Source organism: Scleropages formosus, chromosome 2 (assembly GCF_900964775.1).
Source record: "Scleropages formosus chromosome 2, fSclFor1.1, whole genome shotgun sequence".
NCBI classification, from domain to species: domain Eukaryota; kingdom Metazoa; phylum Chordata; class Actinopteri; order Osteoglossiformes; family Osteoglossidae; genus Scleropages; species Scleropages formosus.
The window spans coordinates 26,047,862-26,071,140 of NC_041807.1; the positions used below are offsets into that span (position 1 = coordinate 26,047,862).

The 23,279-nt window shown below is 40.2% G+C and overlaps 1 protein-coding gene across 6 annotated transcripts in view; it reads right to left on the reverse strand.

The window, feature by feature from the left end:
- Positions 1–566: 566 nt before the first annotated feature.
- LOC108936961 (inositol 1,4,5-trisphosphate receptor type 1) overlaps positions 567–23,279 on the reverse strand; it is a 98,005-nt gene continuing 75,292 nt past the window's right edge. For all 6 annotated transcript variants that reach the window (XM_018756624.2, XM_018756625.2, XM_018756623.2 and 3 more), the window contains 14 exons: positions 22,960–23,055; positions 22,472–22,606; positions 21,388–21,495; positions 20,347–20,539; positions 17,298–17,420; positions 14,066–14,241; positions 12,229–12,393; positions 11,293–11,482; positions 10,874–10,966; positions 10,383–10,516; positions 9,019–9,184; positions 7,126–7,286; positions 3,092–3,253; positions 567–1,888 (listed from right to left, as the gene is read on the reverse strand). In XM_018756624.2, coding sequence (XP_018612140.1) covers positions 1,802–1,888; positions 3,092–3,253; positions 7,126–7,286; positions 9,019–9,184; positions 10,383–10,516; positions 10,874–10,966; positions 11,293–11,482; positions 12,229–12,393; positions 14,066–14,241; positions 17,298–17,420; positions 20,347–20,539; positions 21,388–21,495; positions 22,472–22,606; positions 22,960–23,055 — 1,989 coding nt within the window. In that variant the 3' untranslated portion in view covers positions 567–1,801. The remainder of the gene's footprint in view (positions 1,889–3,091; positions 3,254–7,125; positions 7,287–9,018; positions 9,185–10,382; positions 10,517–10,873; positions 10,967–11,292; positions 11,483–12,228; positions 12,394–14,065; positions 14,242–17,297; positions 17,421–20,346; positions 20,540–21,387; positions 21,496–22,471; positions 22,607–22,959; positions 23,056–23,279) is intronic.

Genomic DNA, 23,279 nt, shown 5'->3' on the forward strand with positions numbered 1-23,279 from the left:
CTTCACGCTGTTCCCTTCTGCAGTAATGGAACTGTTCTACTTGACAGCTTAATCCGCCCTACATTTACACAGTTCTTGATGACAAACAAATTCACTCATCACGTTAGCGGTTATTGCTTTAGACTTGAAATGACAAAGCACGGTTATGATATAAACAGAAATATTACCTGTGTTAATCTGTGGATGGATCTTTCACACGTGCAGCAGAATCACACAAGTCTTTGTAACACTAATGGTGCTTTAATGCATTTTCCAGATGGCTCAGTTTGCTCACCCAGGCATAGCGGTTTTATAAATTGGATCACTATTGCTTGTGCTGATTATACACAAAATGTCACCTTAACGTGACATTCTTTTTTCCCCCCACTCCACAGTATTAAATACCAGAATTCATATATTTTACAACATCGCTTGGTGCACTCTCATACGTATTTAAAGGTGCTTTACACTGTAGGTCTATTTTTACATGGGAAGCTGTGGTGATCACTTTCAGCTGTTCCAGAGACTGAACATACCTTCAACGGTCCAGCTGCCAAGAGAAGGAAAAACACCACCAGAGCACAGTGTGGTGAAAAAAAAAAACAAACATTTTATTAAATATATTTTATGAAACAAATATACAGTTCCGACAGTGTACCAATCCTTAATGTTAGAAAGTATCATCTATAACACTACTTTAATTCAACAAATCTACACTTCAAATGGAGGGCAGAAGGCAAAAACATACAAAATAAAAACTATGTACCTAATGTCTTCTCAGGTAAACAAGGAGAAGACAAAGGCCCTCAAAAGCATAAAACAAATGATTACTGATGTTATATCAGCGCTGACCTATGAGTCAAGGGGACATGTATAAGCGATATTTAACGACGACTGGTAATCTCATTAACAGATGCTGATATATGTTGTGTAAGTGACAACTGCAACGGAATGAAAGTTAAACCTTACCACATACTGAAGAAATAGGATTAGGCAATGTAAGTGCTACTGTTCTAAAACTTGACACTGCCCATGCCATATACGAATGTCATAAAATATATTCATCATAAATACATGGAGAAATGACAAAAATAGAAGACCCTATGTATGTATTGCTCAAACAATATACAGTTGAATAAAGCACTTATGTGAACATTTAGTGATCATTCAGACCGCACTCCAGATTACCCTGAAGTTAATTAGAATAAATAAAAACAGTAAAGTCCATTCATGCAAAGCCAGTGGGCTAACAGTTGTCCTGAAGGCAATCAACAAAACCGCACATCAACTCTGTTTTTTATTCTGAATCTTAAAAAGGGAACAGAAAAGTGACAATGTCAATGTAAGACAACATCATAAACCTTGGTGCCTGCATAATAAAATAGTAATATTGCACTTCATATAAAAATGAGAAGAAAAGAAAATTAAATACTGTTCTCCCATCTGGTTTTAAGATGCAAAAAAGGCATTTCTTTAATATGCCAAATCAGGGTCAGTGCCTCACTGTGCTGGATTCTCAAAATCCAGTACAGATTCACTGAATTTCAAGTTCACTGGTAAAGGCCACACAATGGCAATCACTTGGCAGTTAACCGTATTTGGAACAATGTATTAATATTAAACTGGGCTGGAACCAGCTTAGGGGCTAGAAAAGAGGAAAGTACAGGGATGTGAACCAGGCGGTTCCTTTGGTGGCCTAAACAGAACCTAGGGGGTTCCGCACACTCTGCCGTACGTTGCACATCCGAATGTACTGGCAGTCAAAAGGTGTGACCTCTTCACCCCGTGCAGCTTTCCACACATGAAGACTGAGGTACACGTCTCAAGCTGGCTGCTGGGGGTTTATGTTCAAGTGTGGCGGGTGCCCCAACAGCCCGATTCGCTGCTTCTGCTTCCTCTGCTCAGTCATCTGAAGAAAAATAAATAAATAAGTAAACAAACTGATAGGACACAGGTTGCCTTTGTACACTTTTCACACAGACAAAAGCAATTTCCTGTGCGCTGGCGTCTGCTTTGACACGTCTGTTGGATCCTGCCGCGAACTGTGACACGAAGCTTTTCCACCCAAGCGGTGTGACATTGGCTGCGAGTTGCTGCTTCTCCTTCAGCTCTTTGCATTTGTGCTTCTGAGAAACGCAAGTGAGGCATTAAGAAAAAGACTGCACTGAGAAAAGATCAAGAAGTTGAAAACCATGCACGCTGTTGTCGCCACTCTCACAAACGAAAGCATGGCCTCATGACATTTCATATGGTGTCACGTATTCAACAAATTTATTACAGTGACATTTTGACTTAAGTTTTACTTTTTGACAAATAATATTGTTCAGTATGAATGGAGAATTTTATGCTGAGCCGAGCTCTTGTTGCTGTTGAACCAGGCACATGATCCAAGTGACATTAAGTGCAATGAAAGGGATATGGAGGGAATAAGTAGATGGTGGTGGTGGGGGGGGGGGGGAGTGGACAGAGGGAGAATGTAGGTCTTGTTATCAGTATTACTGCAAAACTGATTTAGGAAATTAGGTTTGTGATGATGTAACAGATGGAGACCTTGTTTATTGGAAGTTGTTTGTGAAAGGATTTGCCTGATAGTGTTCCACTTTCAGGAGCTGTGGCATTTGTCCAACACAGGCAGTGTACCTGACTGCCAGTAAAGGGAGTCATTTTAAAATCATTAAAATCCATAGTAATCAAAGTGTTCTGTCATTTTCAAGTATTTCCAATGAAATGGCAAAACATGATTACCCTTAAAATGTAGGTTAAGACTGCCACTGCAATGTAGGCTAAGCTTTGTACATCTGAAAAAATAACTAGGTGTATTAAGATTTCATGAAACTGGAGCAAATGGCAATTTAGATTGTTGAAATTCATAGCTTGTGTTTCTTTCCCAGAAAAGAACTTTCACCTTCCAGCTTCCTAACTTAAACCCCATAACCCCACCTATTTATTTTCAGCTTCACTTTTAAAAAAAAAAAAAAAAAAAAAAAAAAAAAAAAAAAATCCTGATGAGGTTTTCATTTCATTTTTTCCTAAAATTTTGAGCATAAATTATTTTGGGTTATCTGTTGAACAATTTTAATCAAACTTGTTCACTGAAGTCTGGGCGACTCACCTGCTCCTTGAGCTCTGTCAGTTGACTAGATAAGTTGGACACTAGCTTCATTGTAGACTCCAGCTTCTCCTGCAAACTGCGGATCTCGTTCTGCTCACCCTCGGCATCGCTGCTCACCAGAGACATTGCCCGCATCCGAGGAAACCAGTCCAGGTTATGTTCCTGAAACAGATCACACTGTTAGAATAATTTCCACAATATGTGAACATATTGTTGTTGCAAAAGTGAAGGAAATTTTTTTTTTAAAAAAAGGCCCACCATAAAAGTGTTTATATTTTGGAGGAATGGTGGCAGATACAACCAAGGACAGGGTCAGGACAGCAATGAAGTAACGCCATTACATCAGGGCAACAAGATACTGTGATATCTTGACTCATACATGAAGCAGAATGAAGAGCTACCCTTGTTTCACTAAGACCATTGTTTGATTAAATGAGGACCGAGTGACTGATGAAAAACGTAGGAGCACGCACGCACGAAGCTGGGGAAACAGCTCAGATAAAGCATTTAACCAAAATACACAGTTGATCTCAATTTTACCATGCGACTGTCCCTATATGGAAAAAATCCTCCAAATGTAGTATTAATTGGTCTATGTGAACAGTATGCAGAACCTTAAAATGATGTGTAAGATTTGGCTGGAGTCTAAAAAAAATACTGAAAAGAGAAAATTTACACAACAAGGGTTTATTTTAAAATATTTGATTATATTAAGTTATTTTATAAGTCTGTTGCAGCAGTTCTTGGAATTCTTAGTTATTCAAAGTTCAACTGAGATTTGCTGAAAAAACACTTTGGAAACAATGGGAATATACACTCCTAAGAATGCTAAATAAGAACAGCACTTGCTCATATGTGCCATAAACCTTGTAAATACTGAAGTGAACTGTGGTCAGTGAGAAAAAAACAGCAATGTGGGAGAATGATGCTGGGTTACAGTAGGACATGCTCACAGGGGACATCCTATTCCTCCTCTGACTCTGGACTGCCATGTACTGCTCTCGCTACAATCTGGACCAGCTCTGCCTCCTGCAAACCTTCTTGAAGTGATGGGACACAGCCACATTACCCATCAAAACATGCAGGCATACAGGCAGCCAAACAGAGGCATGAGACACACAATCTAGACACATGTAGCATAAGCAGAAATGCAGGTGCACACTCACCCATGGGAAGGGGGGGGGAGAAAGAAAAAGAAAAAAAAAAAAAGGAAAAAAAAAAAAAACACATACATGTGTGTGAGCACACATACACACACAGCCATTCCGCAGGGCATCTGCATAAACCACAGGAGCGGAAGCGGTGGTGGCCACACACCAGCCCTCAGCTCCGATCCAGGGGACTGCGCTGGAAAAGTCCCGCCAACGCACAGCTGTAATGTCAGACTGGCGGAAAGCAGTGTCTGAGCAGAACCACATCCAGGCTCTGAGTCACAGGCAAAGGGGAAGCACACACAGACTCACGCTCATTCTGAGAAGAGCGACCGAGTGAGTTGCGTGAGCCCTAGTTCCTCAGAGGGCCGAGATGATGGGCCTGTATTTACCTTCCTCGGCATGACTGCATGTCACAGCCCAGCCCAGCCCAGCTGTCACCCCACAATGAACCTGCCGCTCCCACCTCCTCTACAGCAACCATAGCAGTCCAGCACAAGTCATACCACTCCTGCGCCATACCACTCTTCCACACCCTGCACAGCTCTTTTAACACCTCATATAGCTGCACAGTTAGTCTTCCACAATCATTAGCTATGTTTTTGCATTCTACAAAACTGCTAACGCACTCACTAACGAAGGGCTACTTCAGCTTCACTGATGCAAGAGGAGCGAGTAAACATGGGCAGGAAACGAAGCAGATTTCCTATGTGAGGTCATGAGCAGTCATTTAAACTTTTGAACTTCTGCAGGACATGTCTGAATTCTGCACTTCCCCCCAACATTCAGCTAACATTTATTAAAAGCTAAAAGATGACTTATTCCTTATACGCATTTATAATTGATAACACTGCCAGTAAGCGTCTGACCGCTGTCAACGCCTCACATCGTTTCAACTTTGCGCGAATTAAAGAGAAATGAGACGTGTCTTTTTCATTTCTAAAACCACAAGGCCCAACCAAGGATAGAGTGTGGTTTCTGCAGAGATATAAAATGAGATGCAGACAATTCAGGCTTTGGTGCATGTGAAATAAAAATTAATCAGCAAACCAATGCAACAAAGACACGGTAGGCAAGAGGAGGTCATTTTGGCTCAGCAGTGTGGATTATGAGTTTTCATCCATTTGACACCAGTGCAGCATCTTTCACGCAACATCCCTTGTTACTTCCACAGATTTTGGTGAGATCCTACACCCTACTCTCCAGCCACACTTGAACAACTAAATTCACATGAACGGTCTGGCTCCAAGATGTCAAGCTATACCCGAGGTCACGTTCCCCAAAACAACTTTTCAGCCCCAAGGAGCCATATCTAGAAAGACAGAAAATGATGGTATGAATAGAAAGGATTAAGGCAGACAACCAAAGATTACATAATACCTCTGAGCATCACATACCAGTTGACAGCAACAAAGTAATCATGAGACTGACAAACAGTATCACCACCTTCTCCCATACCCCCGTGTTGACAGTCATGCCATTTCCCCTCAGCTGATCTAACCTTCTAGAGTGAGAGACCTCATAAAGAACAAGATTTTGCAAACAATGGCAAAACCAAAACTAGTATTTTTGATTTAATGCATAGAACCATCACCACACCAATAAAATGTTTAGATACACAATACATGTATAGTCTTGAGGTCAAAACTTGTGTAACAGGTTTCCTCTCTGAATACTGGGGTTATGTGTAGTAATGCAGATATGCTGCTCTTTGGAGTACTTAAACTACAGCAGGACTCAGACTGAGGAGAAACATCTAAGGTCAGAAACAGTGTATGAAACCCTCCACCCCCTTAGCAAGGCTAACAGTATATTGAAGTCTCACAATTTTTAAGTCACATGATAGGTCATCCAAAACAATAGCAACCTCTACGTTCAGATTTAATGCCAACATGAGATGCTGGTCATTAACTTTTTACAGATTGTAAATGATATATGCATGAATATGAATTCATCATTACTTGGCTATGTTTGTTTTTCCCACCTGTGTCAAAACGTATTAAACTTATTTAAGTTATAAATTACAAACAATTTGTTCTTGTTCAGCATTGTCTCCCTAGAATAAGGCCCAAGAAGGCCGGCCAGCCGTTACAGAAGTACACCATGCCGACTGAAGATGACCACCAACCGCCGTGACATACGAGATACCTTGCTGAACTGGGAAATCAAGCTACCGTACAGCAATGCCATTGTTACTGTAATGTGACTTAAAAGTCATATTTAATCTAGAATGCCCAGGAGGGGTGGGCAGCCACTTGGACCCCCAGAGATTTTCTTTTTTTCCTTCCCCTCTCCTCTCCCTCAACTTTGTTGGGAGTTTTTTTTGTTCCTTTCCTCCGTGGCCAGTAGGCATACTTATAGCTTTACTAAAGCATTGATAATGTATTACACTAGTTCTGTAGTTTCGTTTCCTTGTCTAATGTATTTGTTTCTTTGCTCTATGCCTGTGTTCAAGTGCTCTGTGTCACTGCGTGAGAAGAGTGCTCTATAAAAATAAATTGAATCATTTATGTCACATACCAGATGTGTTCTTAGAACATATCTGATTTGGCAAAAACCCTGTTAATGGACGGAAAGATGGATGGACACGGAGGCAAAAAAAAAAAAAAAACCCTCATACTGTTCCAACAACACAATCACCCAACAGAGTGGAGAACACATCCATGCAATGACTTGATGTCCTTAAGACTACCCACTCCATTACTTGTGTGAAACATCATGCCATTTGGAATAAAACCAGCCATTTTCCTTTAATACCTGCCTGGTTGGTATGAAATATTTGTTTAAAAAGATTAATCTTTACTGTAACATTTCTAGTTTAGTTATAGGAAAACCGACCACCCTGACACATTTGTCAGGTGTTCAGTCAGAGGTCATTCCCACCTTGATCATCTCAGCAACATAGCTCTCGGGCCCTGTGTACTCAGTGGAGTCCTTTACTTTCACTAGCACAATGAAGTACAAGTAGTGCCACATGTTGTGCTCTTCTTTTATGTGCTCCTCAAAAGTCACAGTCTTGTTATCGAACTTGTCCCTCTCCAGACCTGCAAGGGGGATAAATAAAGAAAAAATGAAAGATGACCACATCTCTCTTCTATGATGATTTAGGAGGTTCGGTTGTGACCATTTCATAAAAATTTCAAAAGCCTACTGTGAAACTTTTCCAGATTAGGCACAACAACTCCACTCCTGGAAGGGCTACTGAAATTCCACATTCCAAAACAAAAGCGCAGAATTACTATTTTCTTCAGGAGACCCAATTAATGGTCATTCTTACAGTTCTGAATCATAAGCTGACCATTCCTCACAGGGACACCAGTAACAAGGAATGCTTCATAGAAAGAAAGGGGGAGGGGAAAGAAAAAAAAGTGCCTGCAAAATACTTTTAGTGGAAATCAGGAATTCTGCTAGGTCATTCTCAGTGCTGCAACTACCACCTCCCACTTGACAACTAGTCATTTAAACATGTTCACATTCAGGCCCTCAGAACACCAGCAAAAAGCTATCAAAATACAAATTACACCTCTGCAAAATGAGGTATGAAGGAGGTAGTGTAATGATTAAGAGATTGGACTACAGGAATAAATGTTGCAGGTTCTATTGCCATAATACAAACTTGTGTACTATCCCTGACTTCTACAATATCCTCCATCTGTACAATTTGATGCTTGTTTATTTTGTAAGTTACACAATGTAACTTACAGAGGTTCTCGGTTCTGGCTCCGTTGTGGTGGAATGACCTCCCCCTCTAGCTCAGAACTGCTGAATCTTTGTCGACATTTAAAAAGGGTCTTAAAACTCATCTCTTCCAAACTCAACTTCCCCTTAATCACTTAAGTTCATGTGAAGTATAAATGTTCATGCCCGTAAGGTATACATGTTTGTATCATGCTCGGATCAGTCCTTTTCAGAAACACTCCTGCAATGTATCGTAAATATTTGTATGTATCCCCCCCAAAAAAAAATACTAGGAAGGTGATAAGGAATTGGCAATATTCAGGTAAAATTTTATGCAGCTACTGGTGTGATGAATGCTGGAGCATATGGGGAAGGAAATTAACTGTACTTAAGAATCACACATCTGCAGCTATGTCTCTTCTAAGGTAATGCACAAACAGTATTTTCTGTGAAATATACGTTGCTTTGGAGAAAAGCATCTGCTAAATTAATAAGTGTAAAATTGATAAATAAAAACACAAGTCATTTGAAAGGCGATACCTAGCAAGGGCATGTTTACGTCATGTCTGCCATCTTTACTACCAAGACAGACTCTTAGTTTGAGTGCTTCAGTGGGAGTTTCTGATTCCGACAGCCCACATTAGTGAGAGTCATGATTCTGAGGTCTAGTGAGCTCTCTTCTGGCATCATGTCGGGCACTTCTATTTCCTCACCTTGTCTTTCAAACTCTAATCAGGCAACTGTCTTTGGGAGATTGGTTTTGTACAGAGTCACTTCAGTTAATTCTGAGGGATCTTGGGCAATTTTCATGGTATAAACTAAGACTAATTACAGGAACCCAAAAAAAAAAAAAAAAAAAAAACATGAACATGTACTGCATATGGTGATGGGCCAAAGAGATTTCACAGTGGAATGAACAACAATGTGGACCAGGCAGTAACCATCTCCACCCTGACAGTGAGTTATAGTTCGGGGAGAAAGGTGTGCCTATGACAAACCTTTTACTGTACACAAGGTCAGAGCACAGTTAAGGGGGAAGAGCATAACTCTGCAGCTGGTCTCACTGGTGGGATTGACAAGTGCAATCACTTTCCTTACCGCAAATGAAACAGGTGGTCTTGAGGACCTCCTCCTTCTTTTGTTTTTCACTCCTGAGGTCAGCAAAGGTATCGATGATAACCCCAAAGATCAGATTGAGGACAATGATGATGACCATGAAGAAAAACAGGAGATCATAGATCACCCTGGCAGCAAACAGGGGCTCCTGTCACGACAGAACTTGTGCATTAGACATACTTCAGCACAGTTCAGGTTCTCTAACAAAGCTGCACAACCGCATTTACTGTTCCTCATATAATAAATTAGGCAAATGGAAGCTCTAAACACGACAAGGTCTTTTTCTATGTTTCACTTAAAGGAACATTAAATTCAGGTCATGCCTAACTGAATAAATTTTTGGAATTAAAGGTGAGCTGAAGGTATGATTAAACCCACAGCATGCCATCATAAGAGTGTAAGCTGAGAGAAGGGTGTGTAAATTATGGTTACAGGTTCCATTTTCATCATCCTGCTTCACTGGAAAGTTCATTTGAAGAATTGCATTCCTGCTCAGGGAGTAGATAAAGAAGCTAAAGTAGATTTCTGTGAAAAATTGCACAACTTTCCATATGGATGACCTTGTGTTCATAGACTGACTACATAAGTGTAGTTGAGTCAGTCTTCATATTTTTCAAACACCCCAATTGGCTAACCCTAAAGCAGATGTCATTTAGGTAAAGTGGACATTTTGTATTTTCCTTCACTGCATGAGTCAGAGAGGGGGTGCGGTGGCGCAGTGGGTTGGACCGCAGTCCTGCTCTCCAGTGGGTCTGGGGTTCAAGTCTCGCTTGGGGTGCCTTGTGGCGGACTGGCGTCCCGTCCTGGGTGTGTCCCCTCCCCCTCCGGCCTTACGCCCTGTGTTGCCGGGTAGGCTCCGGTTCCCCGTGACCTCGTAAGGGACAAGCGGTTCTGAAAATGTGTGTGTGTGTGTGTGTGTGTGCATGAGTCAGAGACTGGTGGTGCATTCCATATAAAATTAGTGTACGAACCCTGACCTCAACAGACCGAATACTTGTCTGTTTCGTATCAAAAAACAATTGTCCATGCAGACATTCAAATATAAAAAAAAAAAAAAAACACACATCTATGAAAAAGAGTAATCTTAGTTTTAGATATAACATTGATACTATATTCATACTTGTAAAACTAACTTAGAAGTCACATTTAATTAAGTTCTATACAGGTTACCTGAGCAGGTCTGCTCAAGTAACACCTTGTAGATAGCCCTGAACTTTATCGCGCCCTGTGTTGCCGGGTAGGCTCCGGTTCCCCGTGACCCCATATGGGACAAGCGGTTCTGAAAATGTGTGTGTGTGTGTGTGTGTGTGTGTGGATGGAACCCTTATCCAGCCCCCAAAAAGCACCTCCTTGGAAGGTCTACGCAGGACGTCACCGACCCCTCCTCCACTTCTCAGGCCATGGCTCAGCACAGTAACAATGCACATAAGCAGGGAGTCACAAGTATGCTCCTTGTCCTCAAAAACATCCTCAGAAGACTCTAAGAAAGAAGTGTTTAAACTCCATCAGTTCAAATTTGGTCAATGTATGGGAAGTTAGAGTATAAATATAATAAAAAATGCTTTAACATGTTATTTTCATTTATCACTTATCTTAAACAAAAGCTAATTTTCTTGAACTTTGTTTTATAGTATGTGTAAGGAAATTTCAGACAGATGCTTCTGCCATGACTCAACTTCTGTGGAGATAATCAATAGGAAGAAACACACCTAATGTGTTGTCCCATCCCTGTACAGATCTTGTATTGCTCCAGCTCTCCACCTGGATGACTGTCATGTACTACAAGTACACAGAAAGCCTGCAAGGCCTACTTGAAGGTATGATGTGTGTACATTACCTTCAACGGCAGTCTCCACAGAGCAGTTCCCTCCGTTGTCTGTCCGGCACACTCCAGCAGAGAGGAACTCTCCTGTCATGCTTGTGCTGCTCTCTGTTAGATGGGAGCATAAAGCAGGTTGTGAAGGGGAAAAGCTCTACAGGTTTTCACAGAAAAATTAATGAAACTAAACACAAGAAGCTTGCAAACAGAGGTATGGCTTTTCTGTTGATCCACAGTAATCAAAGAACAAAATAAAGAATATTAATGCTGTGCTAGCTGAGATATAAGCACAGCTGCAGTTACTGCCAACTGAACTTGGAGATCATTGAAGGCAGCTTAAGTAACAGATATAAATATTGCTGAATTTTGTTGGGGGGGGGGGGGGGGGGGTGCGGAGTTCAGGAGTTATGGAGAGCAATTTGGTGAGAGCACCTTACCTACAGTCACATTTGGTATCCTGTCAACCTCCAGGATAAAGTCATCCTTGAAGAATATGTACCCAACAATGGAGAAGAGGTAGACCAAGATAAGGGCCAAGACTGCAGTGAGGACTATGGAGCGACCATTACGCGTCACACTTTTAATGACATTTAGCAGGGTTTCTTCTCTGTAGACTAGGTCAAAGAGCTGGGGGATGGCAGAGAAAATGAGCTCTACACCACAGTAAATATAATTGAAAAACAAACAAAAGGACAGTAGATGTGACAAATGAGAAAAAATCTGCATAACTGAGAAAATACCATAAAACACTGTCACAAAACATAATATTTAGACAAAGCTACAACAAAACAAAGACAGACTTGAGACAAAAATGAAAACACACTGATAACCTAAGTATCAATGTGTCAGACACCACAAAAAGACTGAGCGCATTGAAGTATTCATGTTCTTTGCCACGTAATGTTTAATGGTGCTATGGGAAGAGAAATGATAAAAGGGATTTTTTTTTTTAAAAGGCAGAAAATTAAACATGTGCTTAAATGACAAATTATATCCCACTTTCATATGAACTGTTCAAATGAAATAATGGGAATGTATCTGGTACCAAATTGAACAAAATATTAATATGTTTTTAATATACATTCTGGAGACCTGGTAAAGTTATGTACAGTTGCAAGAGGGCCACTTCCTCTGAAGAAAAGTCCAAAGCCCTCAGAGTAACAAGAAAAACTAATACACATGCATTCCAAAAGGCTATTTTCTGTCATTCTGAAATAGAATACAAATTCACACAAAATACCTATAACTGTTTATATTTTCAACTTTATAAAATATATGTAGGTTAAAGGACATATTAAAAAAACACCTGCTGCAGTCCTTTGAATGGACATGGGAAGAAAGGGGGAAACCCAGAGGATCTTTGGAGAACTCACCAGCAAACTGTAGAAGAAAACATGGACAAAGACACCGAGGCTGCAGATGATCAGGTAGAGCAGATGATACAGGAACTCCATGTCAAAGATCATTGCCTTGTAACCCCTGGTGAATGTCCCCCGGTTTCCCACAAAACTCATCAGGAAGATGATTTTATTGCACACCTAGAGAAGAGATTATGGGTAAGGAACAGATTCTGAATCCATAAGTGTCTTCCAGCAACAGGTCCTTTACTAACAGAAAATTGTAATATTTCTAAGTACTTACTACAATGCAGTGCACAAGGCATATGTTGCAAAAAACAAACAGAAGTTGATTTCTAACGGTCTTAAAAAGGGATCAGTAATATCACGTAAAATATTTCATATTAACTGTGTCATTAAAACTGGTAATGTATATTCCTGATAATGTCTTCCCATGTACACTGTCGGTTAATGAACTGAAGAAAAAAAATAAAGACATGAATACAAGGGTAATCAAAACAGCCATGTCCCCAGCAGGGTTTCTTTTCCCATAACTCTGCCTTCAACATCTTACCACCACATGCAGACAAACAGGAAGGCTCACTAGTAGCTGTCTCAGGCAATAGCTATCAGACCACCACAAAGTTTTTAAAAAAAAAAAAAAAAGCAATAGCCATTCTTGACATGTATGGTTGTCCAACTGTCTGGGACAGATAGTTTGCCTAAATTTTAATAGCTGGACAGAAAATTGTTCTGATACATGCCCAATAGATACAGTAAATCAATTTAAAAAAATAAAAAGTGAAAAGAGCAACAATGTCTTGCTTTGAGGCAATTTCTTTTTTGCAGCCTTTTTTCCAAGTATATTTCCTTTCATGTGTTTCCCTGACTGCCTTGCTGTGATTACAATCTTAGTTTTTTTTTTTTTTTTTAAGTTGCACCAACCTGTTAAAAAGGAAGTGAAACATTTATATTTAATTAAGGAATTGCTGTTTGTAGTACTATGCAATTGCTGTTATAGAGCTTTATTTAAACTTATATTCCATCATTTAAATTTCTTCAGGGAAATTTTTGGATTAAAACTGTATTGCAAGCAAAAACATAATTGGTAAACTTAAATGTTTGTTTTGAGTTCCTACACATTAAAAGATGTTTTAAACTTACATTTTCTTTTTGATGCATTTCAAAATTGGACAGGCTGAAAATTTGATGAGGCAAATATAAAATGTATTTGTTCTGTGAATAACTAAACAGAATGTTAATTTCAAGCCCTGAATGTTTTAGCACAAGAAGCCTTAAATTAAAGCTTTGTCTTCAGGACACCATTTTAAATTTAACATGTACTTTGAGCTTAAGTATGTAAATTCCAGACAAGAAAACCTTGATCTACCTTACACTATACACTATTATGTACTACACATGGTACTATACATTACTGACTAAACTCATTGAAGACCAACTCTACTCTATAGCAGTGGTATACGACATGGAACATGCAACTTGTACTGGTGGAATGGGTAGGAAGGCCTGTTGGCTTGGCTACAGAAAGGAAGGGGACACTGACCTAAGTTGGATGAGTGTTAGAGTAACAGAAGTTGACCAAGCAAAAGGACATACATTCCAACAGACCTTGGCTGCAGCTATGCACGTGATGCAATAGCAGCATTAGCAGCAACATGGCTGGGCTCTGCTGACGCATATAACACCTAGGCTCTAGGCAAAGGAAGAAATGTAGCAGCAATAGGGAAGACTAGAGATGGGGATGGTCTGTTAACTAGTGGGAAGGGCTGGGGTGTGAAATTCCAAGAGTTGTTGGCTGCAGACAGGTTTCTGGGAACCGCACAGTTGCAGGTGCAGGCAGGCAAAAACTTACATTGAAGGCCCCGAGCAGGAAGAGTGTTGGCTCCAGGCCTACAGAGAAGATGAGGCGCAGGATAGTGGAGGCAATGAGAGCCCGGATACCGTGGGGTTGGGGCAGAGCAATCACAATAGCTAGTGAGACGAACATGCCTGTCCAAAGCAGGGCAGACAGGTGTGGCTCCAAGTTACCTGAAAGTGAGAGCAAGGTTATCCAGCGGTAAACAAGCCTGTGGTCAGCATAACCAGACTATTCTGGGAAGCATAATAATTCAAACTGAAAAATAATGCCATAATGACAAACCATGATATACAGTATATTTAGTTAACTGTTAATGACAAGTTTCTCAAAAAAAAAATTTCCTTAAAATAAGATCAGTTGCAAAGATGCAGCTGTGCATGACACTGCAGGGTAAAAATGTAGGTAGAAGTAGCCTGTCAAGTAGAAGGTGGTAACAGCAAAAAAAAAAAAAAAGCAGTTACTGACATGTCTATTGAACTACCTGGTCCCACAAGGGTTCACTACATTTCAGTAGAGTAATTTGATCCAGTGCGCTCGATCTGGGTGGAGGGGATTGACAGCTTTGAACTAAAAACCATAGGGTTACGTAACACAGAAAGCGTGACATGTGTGTACACTGTACCTCTGTGAGGATTTACTGTGAGCCTACCTGCCATTCCTCAAATCCAAAGATAATTCCTGGATTAATGTCACAGACTCAGATTTCACAAGTTGCAAAAAACCTTTATATCGGATTCAGGAGCAAAAAAAAAAAAAGGGGGAAAAAAAGGGGGCAACAGGTGTAACAGCCAGCATTTTCTGGGTTTGTGTGTATGTGTAAGAGTAACCTCTGAAAGAAAGTGCAGTAGGTCGCTGGCACTGGCATAAATAAGAAGGTCAACTGCATACAAGCAGAAGGAGGCAGAGGAAGGCTCAGACTGACAGCAGAGCTTTCCCTCCCTGACAGCCCCCTCCTTCCTCTGCCTTCCTCTCCTTGAAAAGATCACATGACAGGTGCCAATTACATAACACCTGCTAAAAATACCCACTCCATGAAGATTAACGGAAAATGGTCAGCAAGAGATCCCAGTTTCTTCAAGAAGAGCTGGGGAGAGCAGCCACCAGTGACCCCCTGCCCTGGAGGGCAACAGTGAAAGGAAGGTATATATGTCTCTAGCCCTACATTTAACCCCAAGAGATCAACAAATTGAGGGAGGATGAAGTGGAATATTTTTCTGTTGTTCTTTATTAATAAGGTATAACACAAAAAAGTTCCCATTGAAAATATGACAACTAAGAGGCTCTGTAAAGTGTTGATAGCCAATGAGCAGAGGAGTGAGGGGTGGAGAAAGGAACAGGGAACGGAATTCTCTTAGCTGTACGTGCTGAGGCTGAGACTGCCGTGCAATCCATGCCAAACGTGTGGCGCTGCCCAACATTCCACACGGCCGGGCAGAACACACTGACCTAGTTTCAGGTCTCTTATCTAATTCCAGCTCCTTCACTCGTGCCCTGGGAATGAGAGGCCAGGGGCCCCCGAGCTGTGAATTTGGTGGCTGAACCAAGGCTGACCTATGTAGCCCTCATGTGACTCTTTGCAGACAGCTTGGCTGTGTGTAGGAAAGTGCTCCACTATGAATTTACTGACATTTATTGCTGATGGGTCCCTCTTGCTATACTGTACACTCCATTACAGCTTCTGAATCAGCCTTTTTCATAAAAGGGAGAAGAAAAAACTACAGTAAAAAAATTTTCCTTTAAGTTTTTTCAATGAGCCAGTGTCTCAAGTGTCTCCTAACATTTTGCCTGGCATTACAGTTTTCTGGCTGGCTTCCTCCACTGAGAAATCCTGCAGCACAAAGTGTAACCAACACCTGCTTTTTGAGTTTAAGTATATTACATCATTTCTGATGGTTACTGCCAAGTTTATACATTTTACTGTTTCATCCAAAGTAAAATAATTATGAACAGTGTCGAGCGTTTAATTATTCATCATTTAGTTTAAACGTTTCTTTGATAGGTTTCAAGGTGTGCATACACAGTATGTATATGATCAACTCAGACGTTCATGTAAACCAACAAACAGTTCAAAGTGAAAAACAGCTACAGCTGGTAGCTAAGACTACATTTGGCACAATATTTTTGATAGCAAATAAATTTCACCAAACACTGAGGGCATAACCATTTCTTTGCTTGTTTTTACACCAAAAATCCACAAGTCAAAGCCCTCTGTTACACTCTGAAAAGGCTCCATGTGTTGGGCTGTTATGGGCTACACAAACTAAAGATAACTTGTTTCCTTAGCATTGGTTATAGCACACACTTTTCATTTCAAAAATTTTTTTCATTATGCTTATGTTCAGAATAGGGAATTACCATGAAACAAATCAAATGCATGGAAGTGGTGCCCAAATGCAGTTTGAAAATGCACTTCCAACACTTTCAATAGATCTTATTGTTATACTACACAAACTGGATACCTAGTAGGATGCAAGTAGAAATCCAGGGATTATATTTTTAGTACTATGAGCAATGCATGAGCAATAACTTGATTATTACTATTTAATAACTTTTGTACCTTGCAAGGTTGAACCGTTACTGGCTTACCTTACAAAGTACTAAATCACCATATGTGTAACTTTAAGGGCTACAGTGTAACATCTGGATGTGAAGTGGACATGGACGTATTTTAGCATAACACCCGAATATGGAAGTAGGGTGGAATGATCTCAGTAGTGTGTACACACAAATGCACAGTGCAAATTAAGAGCAATGGTGACATAATGAACAGAGAAAAAAAGACACACAGTGTTCTGACAATAAGTGAAATAAGTTTATGTGCACAAAGTGAATACACAGAGACAAGGTGTGGATGGAGTTGGAAAACTGAATCGGGACAGAATCATGAAGGACAGGCACAGATGGGACAAGAGCACAGGAGTAGAACAGAACTCAGGAAACAGCTCAGCGAAAACGTAGGGAATGTAGGGAAAATTGTAGTAAAGTGTTGATCAATAATCCGCAAAGAAGTGATATGACTTCAGTCTTATTATAGGAGTGGGAGATGGTCCATTGGGGCCAAGTGTGGTGTTGTAATCAGACTGATGTAATGCAATGTATCTGGTGGACATTAGGGACTCTGCTCTTGAGGTTGTGACCTAGAGTGCCTTATACCAATTCCTGAGAGCCTGGCATGCAAACTGAATGACAAAGTCAGAGATGCTGTACAAGCCTCTTTTTGACTCACCTCTACGGACCCCCTCAAGTGGGTAGAAGAAGGCAACCAGCAGGTTCATGAGTACTGCCAGGTTGAAAGAGATGTTGCTCCAGAAGGACATGTTGCGGGAGCACCAATAAAGCACAGGCTGGGCTTGAATATGGGAGACCAGAAGGAACAAAGCCTTCATTATTTCATATGTGCAGAGCAGTATTATTCCTAGTATCTTATTCAAACATCACATGCATCACCCCACCTAAAACCAAGTTGGTTTACATGCCTGAATCCCTTTCACAGATTTTAACGATGGCTCTCCTGCATAAATTTATATATGTGAAAACCTATATAACACAATCTATCTCTTAAAACTGCAGAAGAATCTGATGTACATCACTTCTACACAAAATCAATTCACATAATTATGCAACACAACAAAATATACCCCATGACCAGGAATCAAGAAAACCCTTTATAACAGTAAAAAATAAATTGCATAATTCACACTAATCTTCAGAATGAACTGAAGGGTTTTATATTCGGTATATACTGTATGTTACTGGTCTGTTCAACACTGCAGGCCTGAACTGAGGTGTCAAACATTGTGTCTTTTGAATACCAGTAACATGGTCACGGCAACTTCCAAAACCTTATGTCCATCAGGAAGCAAATGAAATTTTGTAAATCTAGCAATTGACTGCTTTTGAGGAAAACACCTTTAGCATAATGCACCAAAAAAATATTTAGAAAGCCAATTTTTAAAAAATTTTTTAGAAAATTTAAAAAGCCAATCTTCAACATTAGAAAAACTTTGTAAAACAGCAACATTTAAACCCCCCCCCCCCCCCAACCAGCAATAGCTGCATTCTCCAACCTCTCCATTGTCCAAGTCAATTTTAAAGTCCAGGAATAACTGGAAAAAATGTAGCATGTACAATTTATACAGTATTAATTTCAATAAGTTTAACAGTGTAGAAAAAAAAAGTTTAATTCTCTGAGGTTAGCTTTTACATGCTTCTAAACTGTTTACACTTTTCATGTTAACTAATGCTAAACTACTACCAAAAAAGGATGCAAAGTTTGTATTTGCGGTCATCAAGAGGATAAGATTTAGCAACATTTCCATGCATCACAATGTTATTTTGACCTCTGACGTAAAAAAAGCTTTTAGGTTGGCAAAGCTACAAATGACAGAACTGTGACGTCTAACACAGAAAGCTCCCCAATAAGGTATTAAATCTAGGTTGGGGTTTAATTCAATGGCTGCTATTTTGGAAACAGTTTTCAGTTTGGCTTTATTGGAAAAGAGGAAATAGATGAGGGGACTTTTTTTGGTTCTTAAATAAAACAGAAGCCGTTCTTCTCGCGTATTACGACAGCAATAAAGGGGGACGTAACTGCGACTCTCAGTTACGATTCATTTAGAAACTTCAGCGTTGCTCTGGAAACTCCCTCCCACTGACTGACAGCACTAAAAAGCTCCCATTGAGAAAAGAGGAAAACACACACACACACACACACACACACACACACACACACACACACACACACACAGTGTCAGGTGATTTATGAGGGTGGAAAAAAAAAAAAAAAAACAGTAGAAAAAGCTGGCCATTAAGCAGTAAGTAAAATTTTTGAAGAATCTGAAAACAAATCGGGGAAAAAAGTTACATGCTAGTGTTTTCCTCTGTTGTGATTGGTTAATACTGACATTGCTAATAGAACCTGAAATGGATACATACAGAAGATAACTTCTTAGACTGGTGTTCACAGTGGCAAGAACCAAGTTTGGTGAGGTGGATGTTAATTTTATTATGCTATTATTACATGTAGTGAAGCATGATTTTGATAATTAGGCTTATCCCAAAGTACTTAAAATGTTAAGTACATGACTTCCCTGATACATGGTAGGAGTACCAACAAAAAAATGTTCTGGCCTTGTAAACTTTAATTTTTAAAACTAGCACTTCAGACTGTCTCTCTGTTGTGGACAAGGACATAGCCATCCTGCAGTGGAGACAAATGACATACAGGTGTTACGTTCTGCAGAAGTACTACAGCGTAGACAAACAGATGCATTTCATCCAGTCTCTCATGGTCTGTCTCTCCTATTATTCTGCCCACGCTCTCATGAGAACTTGAGATTTGCATCAGGTTTACGGTCTTCTAAAAGATACCCTGGACAGTCTCCTCAGCCAAACTCCTGATGTTTAGCTCATTTGTCTATTAAACTTTTTCTTTTTTTAATCTCAGCATAACAGCAGATTAGTAGAATAAGAGTCTTGTTAAAGGGCAACTAAAGCTGTGTGTGCTAGCACAGATACTCTCGCATAATTGTGATTCTGTGTCAGACCAGACGCTCAACTGAATGCTAAGTCGGTGAGACTTTAATGGGTTCTTACTGCCTGCTGTGGTTTCCAGTACCAGCTCTGCTCTTGTGTATATTTTACTTTGGGGTTCAAGCCATCTCACCCACATGGCTATCACATGTTGGGGGAAACCCTTCAACAGCTTGACCTGGCTTAGTGGTACACTGTCTTGCCACATGTAATTGTGAAGATGTGTAGGAAGCTACGTGGCTTGCCATATGATCGATGCTACAAAACCATCAATCTGCTTTTCACAACATTACATGTGTGTAGTATATTAATTCCTGGTGCAGCTGGTAGCGCAGATGTTACAGCTGCTACCCTTGGACCCAAAGGTTGTACGTTCAAGCTCTATAGCCCTACCTCCAGCTGTAGTATATCTGAGCAAGGTACTTGGCCTAAATTGCTCCAGTAAAATTATCCAGCTGTAGAAATGCGTAAATAATTGTAGGTAGCTTAACACCAAGTTGCTTTGAAGAAAAGCATCCTCACCTTACTGTAGTACCCTTGAACAAAGTACTTGCTCCAGTAAAAAATGCCTAGTCATAAATGGGTAAGTAGCTATAAATAGCTTAACATTCTAAGTCACTTTGGAGAAAAGCTTGAGATAAATTAAGAAATCTAATGATAATAAATCCATAAATTCTGCAACACCAAAAATATTGGGGGGAAAGCAGTGTTCACTTCAGTGTGAACTACAAAGAGTCCATTACCTCGAAGCTTCTTTTGCCAGTTCATCTCATTGAACAGGTCTTCTGCTCGCAGGAAAAAGTCATTGATTTTGCTGCCCTGTTCATCACGCTCTGTAGTGTAGTACACCCGCAGTTTAGACTCGCTGGTCAGGAACTCACAGATATTGGGGACAGGGAAGACAATTTCCTCCATAGTGCGATCCTGTCGTACAATCTGAACACAACCAATAGCTCTTCAGAAGACGACACTGGACTTTGGGCATAGCATTCTACTCCAAAACCAATGTAGTTGTTAAAGAAGCCTTGAGTAGGCCCACAAATAAAGGTGCAGACAACAGTAGATTCATCAATAGACATGAGAAACCCAAATGTTTCATGTGGTACATTTAAATCGGAGTTGATGGAAGTCAAAGGCAAGCATACTTAAATGGGTGAAAATGGCTCAATTAATAGAAATATTTTAGCTATAGATTTTTTATTTTTTTTTGCAAACTAGAGGCAGGAGGATGTGGTCTTAAGTTAAACATACTATCTTGGCTTGAGGGAGTGGGGGGGAAAGGAAAAAAAAAAAAAAAAAAAGCTAAAAATAAACTGGGCTACTTGCAAAGTTGTAAATACTTGAGAAGTGGGCATTGTATGACACACCAGCAGCTTCACTAGTGTTGCTTTGCAGTGCATAGGGCCGGAGGTGCCATTTTAACACAGATGGAGAGACAATTAACATCTTTTCAGTCACAAGATCACAATCGCAGGACATGAAAACAGACATTCCCGTGTCTGTAAGTGACAAAAAATATTTGACACAATTCTTCATTTAAATTTTTCCATTAGACATAGTAGATATATTTCCATTCTGAATCTGTCTAAAAGCTTGAACATACCATTGACAATAAGGTGGAATGAATACAATAAGATGTTAGCAATAAAAAGAGTCAGATCTATACACCTCTGGTCATATTTTGCAAGGTGAACAATAAAGACTGCTTTAGATAAGAAATGAGAAGCGGTAAAGAGTACTCTCATGTGGCTCTTAGGGGTGTAATGGAGGGCACTGTCACTAACCTCGATCTGTGCTGTGTGCTTGGCATAGAATTCTAGCGCCTCATCGCCCTCTCCGTTGGGGCCCCCAGGCTTCAGCATGGCTTGTAGCTCCCTGTTGTGACGTGCTAGCTAGAAGGGAAAGGAAAAGACTGCAACACCACATACATTTTTGAGCTCAGGTCATGACATAACTGTATCTTAGGCATTCCATGCCCATTTACGCAGCAGCGGCCCAACAAATGCAGCCATTGTGATTACTGTAGCCCTAGGGTTGCGAAACAGTGAGCAGAGATACAGCTGCCTGCCTTATTCTCCCATTAAAAATGACTGCAAAACCTTTCTGATTCAGCCTGTAGTGTCTTAAACAGTACATACTCGTAAGTAGGCAGGTTTTTTGCATGTGTATTCTCTATGAAGGACTTGATTTTGCCAGGAAACCCAAAATTTTGAATGAAATGCAAATGGTATTATTATTCTTAAGTTAAACTACATGATTTAAACCACAACAAATCACACTTGTAGTCTAATTGTTTTACCCTAACACAATGTACTATAATGGGTAAATTTAAGAGCTGTACATGTTTGTCCAAGCATATTAGAAAATGTTTTCTATTCTGTATGAGTTTAACTTTTGGCATAATGCAATGATAAAGACTCCCATGAGAAGGTACTGAACCATGTAGTGTGTGTGTGTGTGTGTGTGTGTGTGGTCCATGCAGATGTGTGTATATAAACTTCCCCCACCCACTGCAAAAGGTACTTTCCTCCAACCACAATCCATGGAGCTATGCCAGTCTGATTTAGAATTTCAGTCTCTGAAGCCATCTTAGTTTAGTGTTTATGTTAAAATACAGTTTGTGTGAAATGGATCAGAGAAAAACAGTGTAGTGCCATTTGGCACCTAGAGGGTAGCCAGTCCAAACCTGTGTTTTGAAGTGCATATAGATCAACAAAATGTCAGCAGGTCATTTGTTTGCATGATACAGTTATAAAAGCACAGTTTAATGATATGTTCTGACTGCAGCGTAGTATATGTATATAGATTGTTCCTGTGTCTGAGGTGCTGCATGGAGGACCAAAGCTGAGCAATAAGGTGTGCACATACCTGATGAGCAAGGATGTAAATGTTGTGTCCCACGTTCCGTGGTGAGGCTGCATGGTCTTCTGCATTCTCCTCCTCATCCTCAGGGTTCTCAAATTCCACCTCACCTTGGAGATAAGCTTTCTTGATAACTTCCACCTGGAAATTACCCAAAACATCCCAGCCATCACACCCCGGAATTCAATCCTTACATGGGACCCGTCACACGCATACTATGTCCAGCTAGACTTTAATGAAAATTTTCAGTTTTACCACAGTGCAATCTTTTGGGAGGAGTGCATCAAAGACAATGGAAGACTTTAGTAAGTTAAAAACATCCCAACTGAATATTGAACACGCCTCAAAAATTTCACCCTTCATTGCGATGGTCAGAAGGAAAACCAGGTGCCACACCTTCCAGACACTCGGGATATCCTTCTTAGCTGGGGTAATCACATCTCTGGTATCGTGCCACTACCTGCCAAACACGCAGAATATGCCCCTGGGCTTACCAGCTCTTTGGGTCTCATGTTGTAGAGAATTCTCTCAGCATTCTCACTGTCGTGTCGACTCTCCATAATGGCCAGCAGCAGCTTTGAGGCATTGTTCTTTAATTGGTGGACATGTTAAGAGAAAGACCAAAACATGAAGGCAAACAAAATAAATGAAAACATAATACAAAATCTTGTGTATTGGCAAGAATGTTATAACACAAACATGTAAATGTTTCATTCAGCTGCTTTCTTATTCACTCCAAAATAAATGTGGGGAACCCCCAAGATTTCAGTTAACCTCCAAGTGTTTATATTTTTGGCAATGGAAGATTTGAGGA